Below are 18,889 nucleotides of genomic sequence, written 5' to 3'. Positions count from 1 at the left end.
AAAGTAATTGATATAGTATTGAAAATTTCAGTAAATATATAAAATAATAAAGTAGAAAAATTGAGAGAGTATTGAAAATTAAAATGAGTATAGAAAATAATTATTTAGAGAATTTGAGAAAAATTGAAAAAATATTAAGAATTGAAGAAAATACAGAGAATAATTGCGTAGAGAATTAATGATATATATAAATGAATTAGAAGTGAGGTAATATATTTATTGAATTTTTTTATATTTAAATTGTCAGTTTAATCCAGTTCGAAATCATCGATTCAATCCGGTTCGAAACTGCCGGTTCACGGTTCATAAAAAATATGAACTTAAATCAAACCATAGAAGGATAATTTCGATTCGATTCAGAGCCAATTCCAATTTTAATCAATTTTAATCTAATTTTAATCAAACCAATTTCGATTTAATTCTGGTTTAAAACCGGACCCTAGCCACGCCTACTCTATTCTGTGCCTCATCTTGTTGCGTAGCCCACAAGTTCGGTGCCAGTACCATACGACGACGTCTATTCGACAATTGGAGACCTTTCTTGGTGTCCTTGTACACCATAGCTGCTAGACTCTTTGAGACTTGAGGTACCGAAGAAGCTTAATAATGGGAGAGGAAGAGCTAGAGCAAGAGCAAGAGCAGGTCGTGAATCCATGGGAGGTGTCGGCCAAAGACGGTGGGAAGATCGATTACGACAAGCTAATCGACAAATTCGGATGCCAGAGGCTGGATCAATCTCTAATCGACCGCGTCCATCGTCTCACCGGCAGCCCTCCCCACGTCTTCCTCCGCCGAGGGGTCTTCTTCGCCCACAGGGATTTCAATGAGATATTGGACGCTTACGAGGGAGGCAAAAAGTTCTATCTCTATACTGGTAGAGGCCCCTCCTCTCAATCTCTGCATTTGGGCCATCTCATTCCTTTTATGTTCACCAAGTAAGTAACCGAAGGGAAATCAGATAATTCTATTTATTTTCCCCTTTTTAGGCCTCTAATACCGAGAAATGCCATTTTTTTAATCATAATTGGGTTGCAGATATTTGCAAGAGGCATTCAAGGTTCCACTTGTTATACAGCTTACTGATGATGAGAAGTGTATGTGGAAAAATCTCTCTGTGGAGGAGAGCAAAAGACTGGCACGTGAAAATGCTAGAGATATTATTGCTTGTGGATTTGATATCACTAGAACTTTCATTTTCCAAGATTTTGAGTATGTTGGTGGGTAAGTAACAGGTTTAGCTTCAATATAAGAAGAATAGTTGTTCCAATGTTCCTTTTCGATATTGCTTAACGGATAGTGTAGTTTCTTTTTCGACATATTCCCCTTGGTTCTTGCTTGTTATGGTTCTTGTTTAAGCTATGTGCAATGCCAAAATATAATGCTCTTGAAAGGATTTAACTTTGTGGTGAATTTATGTGTGTTTTAACTTTTAAGTATGATATTGACCCTAGGTGTGAATACGGAGTTGGTGTTTTGAGCCATTTTAAGAATTTGTGACTATAAGGGTTTAAGTCATTCTGAATTCTTGTTTTATTAAGGAAGACTGCTTCTTCTTCTTCTTCTTCTTTCTCTCTCTCTCTCTTTTTTTTTTTTTTTTTTTGGGCAATGGTTTAATCTTCTATTTTTCCTCAAAGATTTTTTATACCGTCTCATATGCTTTTGCACTGAGTATATTTTATAAATTGATCTTAAGGAATATCATATGATAGTGAATATTAAGCTGAATTCTGTTGGGAGGAGACTTTTCATATTATTATTATTATTATTATTATTATTATTATTATTTTTCTATGTTTAAGTGCTTATGTTCTTTGTAGTAAGAGATTTTGCATTGGATAGTTTTTCCCAAGCATGAAATTTTACTTATTTTAGTATAAATTGACTACTTGTTTCCCCCTATGTGGAAATTTCCTTATAGAATGTGTAATATGTGTATCTGGTTTCTTTGTGTTTTGTTCTGTTCTAAGAGTTCTGCAGATATTAATTGAAGAACTTATTTCACAAATCGTGTAATGCATGCTTTTACCTGCATTTTTGTGTTACCAATTGATTTTATGCAAACTGTGCAGTTCCTTCTACAATAACATGGTGAAGGTTGAAAAGTGTGTCACATATAACAAGGTATTCATTTTCTTCACGTATCTGTACTTTTACACAGATGCACACAGTCAGGTTCTTCTGGAATCCTGTTGAATTCCTCTTCATTTGGACTATTGGTCTACCACATTCATCTTATTTTATTATTATTATTATTTTTTTTTGAAATGCACAGGTTGTGGGTATTTTTGGTTTTTCTGGTGAAGATCATATTGGGAAAGTTAGCTTCCCAGCTGTCCAGGTTAGTTTTGTGCTGCTGTATACTCATCCTGAATGATGCCTGCAAACTGTTGCAGGGATGGGAATTTTTTGTCATTGCACTAGCATATTCTTCTTAATTTTTTATTTTTATATATGGATTCTTTTGAAGTAAATTCTTTTTAGTTTTTCGTTGATGATAAGAGTTACTATAGTGTTGAGCCTGTAAGAGAGCTTCTTTCATTTAATTTATCATTGTTATAAAGCTGTTAATTTTTAGCATTTAATTCCTTTTTAAATCATAAATTTAGTTATTGAATCCTCTTTTTGATATACACTAAAATAAATTGCTTATTTGTATGACTTATTTAAATATAATAGTTCCTTCTCTTCCTTTCACGTGAAAATGTTGATTAGCTTGGCTTAATTTCATCCCTTTTAGGTTTTGAAGACTTAATACTTGAAAATCAATTTGAAAACTTTATTTTTTAATATGCATAATTTTTTATATGTTGAACCCAAAAAAACCTTTCTAGATCCACCACTGACAAACAGAAATGGAAAACCAAAATAATCACCCCCGCTAAACTTCTTTTTGGGATGAGTATATGCTGCTCAATTCATCATTTTTTTTTGGCAGTATGTATAGGTTCTTATGCTTTTTTTTTTTTTTTTTTTTTTTTTTTTCTTTTTAAAGCTACCATCACCTCAGAAAATAACTAAGTGAACATAGTTTTGCGAGGATAAAAGATGAGACCTAGTACATGCCTTCATCTTCTTGACTCTACTAGTGTCATGGTGTTGATTGGTATGATATCTGTTAATATTTCACATCAGTTGGGATAAGGTTAATGTGCCTCTTATAAAGTCTTGGGCACTCCTCCCCCTTGAGCTAGCTTTTGGAATGAATTAGGCTAAGGTCATTTTTTTAAGATGGTATCACAGCCTCTACAACTTATGTTAGGCCTCTCATAAGTATTTCACCCTCCCGGTGTTTGGTCCTAGGCGTGAGGGGGTGTGTCAATATCCCACATCAGTTTGTGGTATGTGCCCCTTATATAGTTTTGGGCACTTCTCTTCTCCCCTTCCTCCGCCTGCTCTTTAAGCTAGCTTTTAGGGGTGAGTTAAGCCTAGCTCATTTTCTTAAGAAGATCTATCATCTATGAAAGGAATCTATATACTTTATTTTGTGCTGATGCAGGCAGTTCCATCTTTTCCGAGCTCATTCCCACACCTTTTCTCGGGCAAAGATGACCTCCGTTGCTTAATTCCATGTGCAATTGACCAGGTAAAAGCCCTCTCAATGCTGAAGCTTTTTAATCAATGTGAATATGATTGCCTGTAACTAGTATTGATGGAAATGTAACTGCTTCATATGACGTATATTATATTTCTATTTCTCGACTCTTGTTGCACTTATTTTTTTTAATTAAACTTTTGCAACTCTTTTTTTTTTCCTTTACCAATTTTCAAAACTTTTTTTTTTTTAAATCAGTTATCATCTTAAATGTTTTAATTTAATAGTGATTTTTCTTAACCATCACCTTCATCATGGATCTTTCTCTATTACCACCACACCACAACAAATTCTCTATCAATATTAACACCATTATCACTGCCATTACTATCACTACTTTGATTATCTTAATCATTTGATTTTTTTTTTCCAAATATAGTTATTTTATGTCAAAATAATTGAATTCTCTAATTATTTTTAAGTTCAAATAATTCAATTCCAGTTCAGTTCTTAAATCCCTGGTATTAAAATTATTAATATCTCAAGGTTTGGGTACTCATTTTCAGTTTTATCAAACACCTGGTTGGGATGTTATTTTATTTTGTATGAACACTGGTGTCTGATATTGACTTCTGTAGAATGGTACCTGCTGGAATTGATGAGATTTTCGTTTAATTCATGGGATGTCTCATATTGAAGAATCTCATGATTATGAGAAAATCATGAATTTGATTAGTAAAATAATGGCTTAGGAGTGATTTATATTTTATTGATGTCATGCCGTATATCTTTACCTTCCTTTATATATATAGAATCTTATGTATTATGTAAAAAGACAGTGAATGAAATTTAACCCTTTGAAGTTTTATGTCCATGGATGTAAGCTCTCGGTGGCCAAACCACATAAATCTTTCTTTTGTTATTTTTCTGCTATCTTTTCCATCATTCTAAATTTTAACATGGTATCAAAGCCTAAGATTTGAGTTCCAAAGCTATTTTTCTCCCATATTCTCCTTCATCATTTTAGATTAGGGTTTGAGTCTCAAAGATAATTTTTTTCTCTCCCAATCCAAAATTCTCCTCCTTCATGGATCAAAGCCTGAACACAATAGGAATATAATGCTACTAATTAGGAAGTTTAGATAGCTCCAAAATAGAATAGGAATTCTAAACGAAATAGGAAAATAGCTAAACCTAGATAGAATGGGAAGACTAAATAAATCCCTTTAGGAATAAGAAACACCAAAAAACTGATTCTGCAACTGTATTTTGATAAAATAGGAAGTAAAAGTGAGTTTGGACTGCTTTGGAGGCATGTTTGGACTGAAAAGAAGAATCTCCATGTTGCTGTCCAGAGGAGAACACACTGCACCTTGGAACACCCCTAGGGCGTATTCTTTCATGCCCTTAAAAATTAAAACTCAACTCAACTCAACTCAACTAAGCGTTTATCCCAAAAATTTGGGGTCGGCTATATGGATTCTTTTTCTCCATTCTAAACGATTTTGGGTTAAATCCTCAGAAATGTGTAATGCTTCTAGGTCATGTTGGACTATTCTCCTCCAAGTCAATTTAAGTCTACCTCTTCTTTTCTTTCTATCACCTAACCTAATGTGCTCTACTTGTCTAACTAGAGCCTCCGTATGTTTACGCTTCACATGACCAAACCACCTTAATCTCCCTTCTCTCAACTTATCCTCAATTGACACCACTCTTATCTTTTCTCTAATACTCTCATTACGGACTTTATCTAGTCTAGTATGATCACTCATCCACCTTAACATTCTCACCTCTGCAACTCTTATCTTAGATACATATGACTCCTTCAGTGCCCAACACTCACTACCATATAAAATGGCCGGTCGTATGGCTGTACGGTAAAATTTTTCTTTCAACTTATTGGGAATCTTGCGATCACATAAAACTCCCATGGCACTTCTCAACTTCAACCATCCGGCTTTAATCCTATGACTAACATCCTCCTCACCTTAAAATATCATTCTATGGTTCTATCATTAAAAAAAAAAAAAAAAACAGTTCCACATCATTTTCTATGGTTCTATCATTCTAAATTTCAATAGTACCAAGTTATTGTGTACATTAAAATTTCACATTTGTCATCTCACTTTTTGTTTTAGTGATAATGTTGAGAAAATTATAATCTGTAATTGATTTCTTGTCATTCATTTTGATTACCATGGATGATTTTAAGAAGTCATTTTTTTTTTATGTGGAATGGAAAAGTAATTCATAAAGGGAGGAAGGTATTGTTATTAAATGTGTTGGGTGGCACTTTGTTTGAGCCATATCATATGTGGAGAGGATACTGCAAGACTACAATCTGATTTTGCAAAAGTTTTGTAACTTAAGTATTGTTATATCTTAAAAATCTTGAAAACACTAAAGCAGCTGAGTAACATGGAATGATTCTAAACTTTTTTGTTAAAGTGAACTTGTGAAGTACTCGGTCAAGAAAAAAGAAGTTTATGGACTAATACAGATAAAAATTGGTTGTATAATCTAGTCTTGATATTTCTTGTGCACGTCAGACTGGAAGTTTTATAGCGAGGAAATATATGAAGTAATTGAAACTTTGGAGTAAACTAAAAACATGTCATGGAGCTTTTTGGTATGCTAAACTGACCATTTACATGAATGATTACTGGGAAGGTGCATGCCTTCTTTGTTATTTGTGGTTTGTCGCTCTATCTTGGATTTAAACTGTTATGAACATGGGGAGATTGAGAGGTATGTAGTGAACTGGTGTTATTTGAGAAGAGGGGCAGGGAAAAAGTCACCAAACTGTTAGTTCATTAGATAATTCTGGTAAATGTTTATGAAAAAAGGGCTTTCCTTGTGTAGAAAGAGATGATTCTTATTGATTTCAATTAATCTGTACATGGGTATTTATATACAATTGATTCCTATAATTGTGTTATACTAATTAGGAAGAAATCCTAAATAAGAAATCCTAAATAGGAATACTATACAAAATAATATAATGATTGACTTTCCATAACACTTCTCAAGTTGGAGCATAGATGTTAATCATGCCCAACTTGTTACAAATGTAGTCAATCCTAGCTCCATTCTGAGCTTTTGTGAAAATATCTCCTAATTGATATGTCTGTTGAGATGATCTGTTGAATCTTTTCACGAACAAAGTGACAATCAATCTCAATATGTTTGGTCCGCTCATGAAATACCGATTAGAAGCAATATGGAGAGCTTGATTATCACACCACAATTTGGGATCTTAAAACTGTCTCATCTAGTAATTGAAATATCCACATTACCTCACATACCGATTGTGCCATGGCTCAGATTCGGATTCACTAGATCGAGAAACTACACTCGCTTCTTGCTTTTCCAAGACACCAAATTTCCTCCAACAAAAATGCAATATCCGTTGACCTCCTATCAACCTTAGATCCAAAAACATTCAACATTCAAATGCCCATGATTACCATATAACAAACCTCTTCCCGAGCTCCTTCGATAGCACAAGATTTGTCCCAAGGCTTCCCAATGAGCAACGGAAGACATAAACCGACTTACCACACTAACGGCATAAGCAATGTCGGGACGGTGTGACAAGGTAGTTCAATTTTCCTACCAATCTCTGTATCTCTGGATCTTCAAACAACTCACTATCCTGTAAATTTGGAGTCATTGGTGCACTACAAGGCTTAGCACCTAATTTTCTGTCTCAATAGATCGATGACATATTTTCTTTGAGACAAGAAAATACCCTTCTTACTTCTCATAGCTTCAATACCCAAAAATACTTAAATAATTCCAAGTCTTTGGTCCAAAATTTGGAGGAAGGTTTTAAGAGATGAAATACTGCAGAGTCACTCCCGGTGATGATAATGTCATCCACATAGACTACCAGAGAATTAGACCACCTCGATTGCTTATAAAATCTTGAGTGATCACACTTACTCTTTTGCATACCAAATTCAATCTCCCAAACCAGGCCCTAGGACTTTGTTTCAAGCCATAAAGAGACTTTCAAAGTCTACAAACTTTACCCAACTCCCCCTGAGCAACAAACCCAGGTGGTTGCTCCATATACACCTCCTCCTGAAGATCACCATGAAGGAAAGCATTCTTGATATCCAATTGGTACAGAGGCCAATCATATGTAGAAAGAGATAAACAAGCTAAGTTTAGCTACAGGAGAAAAAGTGTCGAGTAATCAACCCCATATGTCCGAGCATATCCTTTTGCTACAAGGCGTGCTTTTAACCTAGCCACGTAACCATCGATTTACAATACCCATTTGCAACCAATAGCTTTCTTACCCATGTACCATTAGCATCTAAAGCCACCATTTCCTCTTTCATAGCGACACCGATGAGATCACCAATAGGGATAGGAAAAGAGTCTAAAGAAGTAACAAAACACCGAGAACAAGAAGACAATTGATTATAAGAAACAAAAGAAGAGATAGGGTAAGTACATAAACGCGTTTACCTTTACGAAGAGCAATGGGTAAATCTAGATCGAATCATGATCGGATCTCCCAACGAAGTAGCCGTGGAGGATCCCAATCTCCGGAATAAACATGAACAACGGAGGCCGAGTAGGTCTAGAGACAAGAAACAGTCTGTGAGAGATGACTAGAAATTGGTTGGATAGTATATATTAATATATCATCATCATACACCTGACTCTCATACACATATGATTGAGAAAAAAATTGAGTGAACTCAAAAATGTGACATCTGCAAACAAGATAACGATTAAGAGTAGGAGAGAAATTTGGATCCGGAGTACCCAAGAAAGACACATTTGAGAGACTTTGGATCCAATTTAGTAACACATCACGTACAAAACAAGTACAACCAAAAATACGGGTTCAACAGAAACAAAGATTTTGTAGGGAACAAAGTAGTATAAGGAATATCCCCATTAAGGACGTAAGACGGCATACGATTGATAAAAACATGCCGTAGAAACAAAGTGTTTAGGAACTTTCATCCAAAAAGAAGAGCACGAGTTACCTCAAGAAGATGTCGATTTTTCTTTCGCCACGCCATTTTGGGATGGGGTATCCACACAGAAGATCGATGAAGAATGCCATTTTGTGTCATATAAGAAATTGTAAAATATTCTTTAGCATTGTCACTTCTTAATATAATATTAAATTGAGTTTTGATTTCATTACAAAAGGCACAAAAGATAGAAAACAACTCGTAACGATTCTTCATTAAATATAACCAGTAACACGAGAGTAATCATCAACAAAAGTAACAAAATAACGAAATCCAGCTTTAGAAGTAATGAACAAGGACCCCAAACATCGAATGAACTAACTCAAAAGGGGATGAAGCTATTAACTCTAGACACGTAAGGCAAACGATGATGTTTTGCAACCGACACGACTCACATTCTAGGATAAAGGAGGACACAACTTCTTCATGGTAGACAAAGAAGGATGACCCAATCTACAATGAGCTTCAAGAGGTGTTACTGTCTCGAGCAAACAAGCGACCGCGTACATGATTTTCCGTAATGTAGAGACCACGACTCACTTCCTCTACCAATAATCAAGATCCAACAAACACCGATCAGAAAAAATGAAATAGAACAATTTAAGGTACGAGTAAGTTTACTAAGTAGATTAAAAGAGAAATTTGGTAGACACAAAACAGATGACAAAGAAATTATTCAACCCATGACACAAGAAGTAGAACCATCAAAGTAAGAGGAAGTGGGATTAGAAAGCGGATAGAAGACTAGAATTACCATGTGATCTGCTGCACAATCAATAACCCATTTGGATGAGGAAGACACAAGGCATGTAGTGGATTTACTCGATCAAATCGCAGTGATAGGGAACCGTAGGCTTTAGAGATGAAAATCATGCAAAATCCTCTGCAGATACCAAAGCTTTTCTCAGAGGAAGATATCAGAGAATCCTCTGCGCCATATTTGCCATCCGTGATCGCTGATTTTTTCTGTTGCGGACAATTATATTTTGTATGGCTGTGCTCATGACAATAATAACAAATGACTCCTCTTGAGTCCTGATTAGAACTAGCCTCTCCATTACGACATTACTGCTGTAATTCCTCCTCTACTTCCTCTTCTATTACCTCGTTGTCCATTTGGATTACGGCTAATAAGAGCATTAGAAGATTGGGTACTCTGCACGAAGGACCCGTGTGAATGTTTCATGCAAAGAGGAAATCTCAAAGAATATGAGATTTAGCGCCTCATATTCAAGGAAGGCCTGCAAGAAAACTCATAACACTTTCACATCGTAACTAAAAGGCAACAATACATTAAGTTCCTCATATACCCGCTTAAAATCCATAAAATAAGCCGTGAGAGACTTATTCTCTTTCTCGAATGCCTTACAAACATCATAAATACGGAGATATTCCCAAAATCTAAGTAATCCATCAATTCCTTAACAAATTCACGTGATTAATTAAACTAATTACCTCACCGTGAATCGAGTTCAAACAACCGAGCATCCTCCCTTAGCCAAGTTTGTTGTGTATCATCGAGGTGGATCTTTAGTAAGGTGATCATCCTTATCAATGCTACGCAAATAGACCCTACTTACTCCACCTGTAATTCGAACCATTAAGTTTGTGTTCCGTGATCTTAGTCATCATCGGAATCACATCAGAAATAACATTCTTATTGTCTGCCATTTGTTGAGACAAAGAAAACTAACCGAAACGCTAATCCAAAGTGCTGACAGCAACAAAATAATCCAAAATCACAAATCAAGCAAATACCGAAATAGGATCTGAGAGCCAAACCTCAGAAGTCCTTTAATGGTGTACTGGATCAGGCAACAGCACACAGTGGTGGAATGAGGGGATTGAGGCGACGTTGGCAATGTTGATCGGAGTCGAAACGGCCGGTCGGCGGCCAAGGTCTCTCCTGAGCTGGGTGGTGAGAACAAATAGTCACCCTAGATAACCAGGCTCTGATACCATGTAGAAAGAGATGATTCTCATTGATTTCAATTAATCTGTACATGGGTATTTATATACAATTGATTCCTATAATTGTGTTATACTAATTAGGAAGAAATCCTAAATAAGAAATCCTAAATAGGAATACAGAATACAGAATATACACAGAAATAATATAATGATTGACTTTCCATAACACCTTGTTACTTGGAAGAATAGGAATGACACTGTTTTGAAGAGATTCCATAGGCATGCTTTGGAATTGGGACATTTGGTGTGGGGATATTTGATGACATGGAGCATATCATTGCACTGCAATCGTTATAATTTTTACTTTTCTTACAAATGGATTCAAGATAGGGCATTATGGGACATCCAATTGGATGGGTCACTGGAAGTAGTTTGTTAATCTGCAGAACTCCTTAAAACATATAATATGCTATCCCACGATTATTCTTGTTTTTTAATCAATGGATGAAAACAATGATTGGTTTCTATTGATATTGATTGAAGGTTGATCCTTCTTCTGCTTCTTGATTTTGGAGACAATATGGCAAAATCTGTTCCTTCCTTCCTTCAAACTGATTTATCTGGATATTTAAACTTTAGATCTTGGTGTTCGTCATTGTTGTCTTTGCCTTCTATCTTTTCAGGATCCATATTTCAGAATGACACGAGATGTTGCTCCTCGGATAGGATATCACAAGCCTTCATTGATTGAATCCTCATTCTTCCCTGCATTGCAGGTACTTCTATATATAGGCATAGGAGCAGTTGCAATCTAGAGTAGTAATCTTTATGCAAATGCGCATAATTTTTTTCTTTTTGAGGATATTCATAATAATTCTTATTTCTACTATTACTAGTATCTTTCTTTTTCCCTTCAAATGCAAATAAAGAAAAGTGTGGATCAAAGAGAGAGAGGGAGAGAGAGAAGGCACATGTGGCTTCAATTGCAAATCAATACTTAGTAACTAACATAAACTGGAATATGTAGAGAGAGGGAGGGATATGCCTTCAAATGCAAATTAAGCTTAGCAAATAACATAACCAGAATATGTCGAGGGAGGGAGGGAATCAATACTCTGGCCGTTACATAACTGGATTATGTAGAGGAAGGGAGATATAGCTTACAGTATGTGTGCCTTCAAATGAAAATCAAGAAATAGCTTTCTGAATGCAAATTAAGGCACTTCACAAGTTGTCACCATTGACAACGAAAATTGAAGCTTGTATAATTATGTAGACAAATTCAAAGATTCAATGTTGTGTTGTGCAGAACTGCAAATACTCTGAAGATTCCAAGAAAAATGATTTTATGCAGTGGAATGATTACTGGAATTTCATATTACCTTACTGGAATGGTTACAGCAGCTATATTTGCTCATACAGCTTATGCTTTAGCACTTCCACAGTTCCACTAACATTACTGATCATTTGTTTCCGTGAAATTGGGTACATTCAGGGGGAGACAGGAAAAATGTCAGCCAGTGATCCAAATTCAGCCATATATGTGACTGATTCAGCTAAGGAAATCAAGAACAAGGTATGTTCCTGAAAGTTGACAGTCTCTCTCAAATATGCACCGATGCATGATGCATGCGCACACACGTGCACATCCTGAAGGTCTTTCTGATACTGCCAAAATGAGGCAATTATCAATTCCACTTTTTCAAATCGAAAAAAAGTTGTTCATATGATTGTTTAGCTGGACCGTTGGGAGGTAATTATGTTCATCTAATATTCTGTAGTCTCCTGCCAACATTTGGAATCTAAGAAGTGGCCACAAATTTGTAGCTGATGACCATAACTACCTAAAATATCTCTCGACTAATTTTCTCTATTACACCTTTATATGCTAATGAGACTGATGCTACATCAGTTTGCAATATCGCTACATATATGCAATAGTGTTTATCTGTATCCCTCATTTTGCAACATCAATACACACGCAAAGTTGTGAGTGTGCTTCTATGTCTGCGAGAGTATTAAAATATATTAGTTAGAGAGTATACATTTTACTTTTGCATTCTGGCTGCTTCTATGTCTGTGAGACTATCTTGGCTTTCTGTGTAAAAAGTTTATAGTTATAGCATTCTGGCTGTATTAAAAATACCCAAGTTCCTTTATGTTTTACGGCCTTGTTTGGCATTCAGTGTCAAGGTCAAAATAAAGCAGTTTTTAAAAAAGCACCTTTTTATGTGATTAAAATATATCAAATTTACTTTTTAATCAATTTTTAATCCTCTCAAGCTATTATATTTATAAAACTGCTTTTCTCAATGGTAGCTTTAACAACAATGCCAAACAAACCAATGTGGTAGGAAGACTCTTTTCTGTAAGATTTTTGAACATAAAATGTATAACACGTGTTGGTTAGGATGCTGATCTTTTGTGGTCACATTGCATTGCAGTTACGGTGTCTGCTCTCTATTGAGTCTTCTATGACTAGAATAATATGAGTGAAGGCGTAAGCAGCAATGGGTCAATGGTTGATACAGTTGAACTAAAAGTGATTTGAACCCCACACTAGTTGTAATGCTTAGAAATGTGGATGGTTAGTAGTCTGTTAATGGCCTTGGGAGCATGCCCAGCCCACACTGAAAAAGGACCTAACTTGAGCAAAGAGATTTCCGTTTAGGACTTATCCAACCCTTAATAGGAGTTAGGACTGCCCCTAAATCCTGTTAGCCTTGAGAAAGAATTTTCCTTAAAGCCCTGGCTCTTCTTGACTGACTAGTAGCATGTATATTTTTTTTTTTAGATTTTTATTAACTTGGACGTGGGCAAAATGTTATGCCCCTAATTTTTAGGCAATAAAATCCCGACCCAATCTGGGCCTGGCCAGACAATTGATCAGTTTAAAATGGCATATTTCTTAGGTGTTTCATATGAGCATGCTCTTTAGCTGATATAAACTATATTGATGGCTACAGATAAACAAGCATGCTTTTTCTGGTGGGCAAGATTCTTTAGAGAAACACCGAAAATATGGAGCAAATCTTGAGGTAGTGAACACTTCCACTGAATTTTGATTGAGAATGTCAAATTATAACAAGAAATTATAATTTGATTTCTTGCCAGAAATTATAACAAGAGATGTGTTCCTTGCCAGTGTTTTCTTCTCTGTATCAACAGATACATGGGAAGTGTTTGATTTCTCATAGGATGGAATGTCATAAACATTTATTCTGTTTGCCCTTCCATCAGGTTGATATACCAATAAAATATTTAAATTTTTTCTTGGAGGATGATGATGAGCTTGAACACATAAAAAAGGTACTGTTTCCATTTCTAGTTGATTTTATCATTCTTCTAGCGAGGATAATTATTTTGCTCTCCAAATTTTAGGCATTGCTAATTTGGAATAAGCAACAAAACATTCCTTGTTAATACCAATGTTTATGCTTTAGGAGTATGCTGCGGGACGCGTGCTAACAGGAGAAGTGAAGAAGCGCCTTGCTGAGGTTTTGACTGAATTGGTGGAAAGACATCGTTTGGCACGATCAGCTGTAACTGATGAAGTAAGCTATTTTCGTACCATCACAATGTTGCAATATGGACCCACATATAATATATATATATCAATCCAAGCCTTACCTTGGAGTTGTCATGTGATGCTTCCTAAGGAGAGCTTTGGCTTTTTAATTATTAATTATTACTTTTATTATTATTATTATTATTATTATTATTATTAATGTTTTATTTTTTTATTATTTTGATTGTTTCTTTTATTATTATTATTATTATTATTATCTTTTAGCACTTTTATTCAATATTAGATTATTTTATTTTATATTAGGTATTTAATGTCAATTTCTATCATTATTTCCTTTTAGCTACATTTAGTCTATTATTTAAAAAAAGAAAAAAAAACCTACGTTTAGTCAATATTATTAGAACAAATTGATATGGTAATTAGTGCCATGTGATTTAATAATCTATCTTCACATAAATTTATTTGTGCTACATATTATTTAATAATTTTTCATTTGTCATCTTACGAGATATGGATGTCTGGTAACATGATAACGGAAAAAATTAGGAATGACTATATTCACCAGAGAACATGTAGTACACATATTGGAGATAAAATGAGAAATGATTGACTAAAATGATTTGGTTATGCCCAATGTAGAGATTCAAATACTCTAGGCACAGAAGTGTAATAAGTTAGCAAGGAAATAAGAGAAAATGGGAAAGGGGATACCTAAGGTGATGTGGAGAGAAGTAGTATTAAATAATTTACAGGCTTTGAATATTGATATGGATTTTGTGTCTAACAAAGATATATATATATATATATATATATATATAGCTGACCTTAACTAATTTAAGATTAAGGCTTTAATTGTTGTATGTCATCTTACAAGATATTTTTCGTTTAATTTTTTTTTATGTCAAATGATAATTTCTAAATAAATAAAATATGTTATGACATATAATTATATGAATGATATATACTCTATTAAAAGATAATTATTATAAATATAATATTATTTATATTATATATGAATTTTTATAAGATTTTACAATTATTAAATATAAACTTTTAAAATTCAATATATATATATATATATATATATAAGAAACATTTCAAATAAATATTTATAAATTGAATTGAATAATATATATAAAAAAAATATTAGCCACATGTAAAAAGTACGGACACTTAGCTAGTGATGTAATCCCTCCCATAAAGATAGACTTACTTTTTATTTTCACGTGGATTAAAGAAATGTAGTTAATATAGTTAAAGCAATACATTTTGTATAGGTTTTTTTCTAATATACCTTTCGGTCATATTGCAATATTAAAATTTAAATAGCTTTTATTACTAAATTATTCTTGAAACTAATAAATTTTACATTTTCAATACTTAATTAGGGGCATATTAGTAAATTAATGAGTAAACTACTATTTCAAAAAGGAAAATGGCCTATTATTTGGAACAGATAAAAAAGAAAGTAAACTTATATTTATTGGATGGAGGGACTATGAACTACATATTAGCATGATTAACAACTTAGCTTATTTAATTTGAATGGCATTCTTGCTTTAGGGTCCTAAATGCTAGATTATATTCTCAACAAATCAAAACCAAGGATGTCGGTTGTCGACATTATATGACGGTTTTTGTTTTCCTGTTTCAGATGGTGGACGCATTTATGGCTGTTCGACCACTTCCCAATATGTTTGACTAAAGTTGAGGTAATACAAGTGAATGAAAGATTTTGTCATTGCTTTAGAATATTGGTATGGGATGTGGCAATTTTCCATATTACAGGATGTCGTTATACTTATTTAATTATAGATAAAGGAGATATTTATTACCAATACAATTGAGTTATTGTTTGGTGAACTTCAATCACCAAAGGCTTATTTCCATGGTTGTCGGTGATACCATTAATGGGATTGCCTTGTTACATGTTCATGAAATTGAGAATCTCATAAATTAAATTATCCTTGTTTACATTTTATGTTTAGGCCATAATTAAATTAATTTTGTTATAAAGTTAAATTTAATTAATTTTATTCTATTTGATTTAATTAATTAAAGATTTGATATAAATTAATGCTAAACATAAATATCAAGAGTGAGTAAATATGGGTAGTTGCTGGAGAGCAATTTATGAGAAGTTAAGTGAGGTTACCAGATGGTGGGCATGTAACTCCCATCAATTGCAAACGTGATCTTTTAGATTGTTTTAGCTACCTGCAAAGAGAATTATAGATATCAGATGAGTAATGACATTTAGAGTCCCGAAATAGCAATCAAGAAGTTCAATTAATCAACAAATCAACAACAATTCAAAGACTCTAATATTCCAATCAATTTAAGATTGTGACAGTCAATCTGGCCTTCATATTTATTGTCAAATTCAATTTTAAGTAATTTTTAAGCAGTTGCATTTTAAATTTCAAGTTTTGTAATTTCTTTCAGCAATTAATATAATTTCACTTTTCAATTTCAGTTATCTTTAACATTCACATTGCATTTAAAGGTGAAGTTGTGTTTAGTGTAACCAATTCTCAAAATCATTTGATTCAGAAGTTAGAAAAAGCAATCCTATAGTTGATACACTCAGTATTTAGTGCGCTTGCAATCCTAAGTTGCTAGCCAACTAAAATTATTTTTTAAGTAAATAATTTTTGACTCGATCAGTGGGATCAAAAATCTCATTTCAACACTAATTTTTATTGTTTTTACCCAAAATTACAAATAATTTTTGGCACGCTTAGTGGGATGTAAGGTCTCATTTCATCACATAACATCATTATACCATGCCTCCGAAAGCCAGAGTGTGCTAGCAAAGAAACCACCGAGTCTCAGAATACAAAGGGAAGTCATACAGCAATTGGTTTAAACATTCAAGTTCTTCTCATGATGGAACGATTTGAGAGGAGACCACCTACTCGCAAAGTAGAAGTGAAGAATCTAAATATTACAGAGACTGTATATACCTTGGCTAATGCTCCAAACTAAGAGCAAGGTGGGTCAGTTTTTTATTTTGTTAATGAAAGGAACTTTGCATCAACCATTGTTGATGTCTTGGAGGACATAGGAAGGCGAATGGATATAACTTTCGACAAAATTGATATATTGATTTAATCGTTAGCTGAAAAATTCAATTTGCTCATTCCTTTACCTTTTGATGGCCAGGTCCCTAAGCCAAAGGAATTCTCAAGGGACTCTGTCATAGACTCTCTAAGGTAGTTCTGATAAAAAATGAATTCAAAGCGAAGAAAAGTATTAACCACCTTATAAGAAAGAGGAGTAAGTAGCTAACCACTCCAGAGCATCAGTGCAAATAAGTCATTCTAGCTGTAGGACAGGTGCTCCTATCCAAATTCTCAGCACTACTAGCTAACCACTCACTCGAGAATTTATGATGCAGAGGTAATTGTAGGTTCTCAAGTCTCACCAATGCCTCAACAGGTGCAGACGCCCGAGGTAACCTTTAGCTCGGGGGCAATAGTCACATAGAAACTAACATATTTATAATGCAGATCCACAGGCGTTGGTACCTTGCAACCTACGTACTAGCACTTGTAGTCCCAGTTCCTAATATCACAGCTCCAATTGATAAGACCTTGAACAAGCCAATAATCCTGCAGTTGAAGGAAGAAAAATTTGGTCTTTAAGTTTCTACAACTTCTAATGACCAGTTCCTCAGACCGAAAGGGCATCAGCCTAAAATTCTCTCGAGGGCTAGTAAAAAAGGAGTTAATGTTCCCACAGTCCAGATTCCTTTTATAACAGTTACAGTTGCTCTAGTTCTTAAGTTAGCGATTCTGCAAGTCCAAAACCATCATGCTTTCCAAGAAACCAATGGGATAACATAAGCATAAAATAGTTAAGGTTGAACCACGGCCTCAAATAGTCGACCCTATGGCTTTTTCTAAGGACCCTGTAGAAAAATGAAATAAACAAAGTCAACATAACGGCTAAAGTGTAATTAAGTAGGCATTTGCTGTTACTTACGCAAAATAAATAGAAAATTAATGAAATAAGTAGGCTTAGCACTGAGATCGATGGTGGTGTGGAGTGTAGGTGAAGGCCCAACGGGGTCAGGTTGCTAATAGTGTGCAAGTTGAGTGCGATGAGAAGGCACAGACCGAAGTAGAAGAAGAAATTTGATGTGGGTTTGGTGATTTTGGTTGAGTAGAAAGAGATTTGAGAGAGAAAGAGTAGAGAGAATGGAAGAAGAAGGAAGTGAATAATGAATTTTATGATGAAGCAAAAATAATAGTTTTTATGAAGGTAAGTTAGTTGGTGTGCATGGGGAATATAAAAAAGTGTTTTTGATGGAATGAAAAAGTGAAAAGGAGTCTTCATTTGAAATTTAAATATGAAGATAAGGCAAGAAACTTGCTAGTAAATAATTGAACGTGTAAAATGCAAGAGGAATTAAGCAAGTGCATGGAGTTGAGCTGGTACCTGAGATTTGAGAAAGTGCAGGGAGTTAAGCTGATACTTGAGATTTGAGCATGTGCATGGGAGTATAAGGGAAATCTAAAAAATTAAAATTCCATATGAAATGCTTGTTCAGCCAATCCACATGCGACACCAAAAAAGTAATTTTTTGTGTTTAACTTTAATTAATTTTATTCTATTGATTTAATTAATTAAAGGTCTAAGATAAATTAATGTTGAAGATAAAAATCAACAGGGAGTTAGCAAATATGTGTAGCTATTAAAGAGTAGTTTAGAAGAAGTCAAGGGAGGTTACCAGATATTGGGTAGGTAACTTAACTACAAAACGTAATCTTCCAGACCCTTTCAGGTACCTGCAAGGATAACTATAAATATCAGATAAAACATTTAGAGTCTCGAACAACAACCAACCAGTCCTATCAATCAACAAATCAACAACAATCCAAAGACTTTAATAGTCCAATCAATTTATAACTT

At 34.2% G+C, this 18,889-nt stretch overlaps 1 protein-coding gene across 3 annotated transcripts; it reads left to right on the top strand.

Annotated features, from left to right (window-relative positions):
• Nucleotides 1–466: 466 nt before the first annotated feature.
• On the top strand, nucleotides 467–15,953 carry LOC110661520 (tryptophan--tRNA ligase, cytoplasmic). Of its 3 annotated transcripts, XM_021820177.2 has the most exons (12): nucleotides 469–935; nucleotides 1,036–1,221; nucleotides 2,070–2,121; nucleotides 2,273–2,338; nucleotides 3,497–3,583; nucleotides 11,127–11,219; nucleotides 11,939–12,019; nucleotides 13,410–13,481; nucleotides 13,684–13,752; nucleotides 13,887–13,997; nucleotides 15,627–15,684; nucleotides 15,761–15,953. In XM_021820177.2, exons 1-11 carry the CDS (start codon nucleotides 607–609, stop codon nucleotides 15,675–15,677), a joined length of 1,197 nt encoding a protein of 398 aa, XP_021675869.2. In that variant the 5' UTR covers nucleotides 469–606; the 3' UTR covers nucleotides 15,678–15,684; nucleotides 15,761–15,953. The 3 variants fall into 3 exon arrangements, with proteins under 3 accessions (XP_021675868.2, XP_021675870.2, XP_021675869.2); XM_021820176.2 differs by having other exon boundaries at nucleotides 467–935; nucleotides 15,627–15,953; XM_021820178.2 differs by lacking the exon at nucleotides 11,127–11,219 and having other exon boundaries at nucleotides 468–935; nucleotides 15,627–15,953.
• Nucleotides 15,954–18,889: the final 2,936 nt, after the last annotated feature.

Source organism: Hevea brasiliensis, chromosome 7 (assembly GCF_030052815.1).
Source record: "Hevea brasiliensis isolate MT/VB/25A 57/8 chromosome 7, ASM3005281v1, whole genome shotgun sequence".
Lineage (NCBI taxonomy): Eukaryota > Viridiplantae > Streptophyta > Magnoliopsida > Malpighiales > Euphorbiaceae > Hevea > Hevea brasiliensis.
This window is presented reverse-complemented; position numbering and strand designations above follow the sequence as displayed.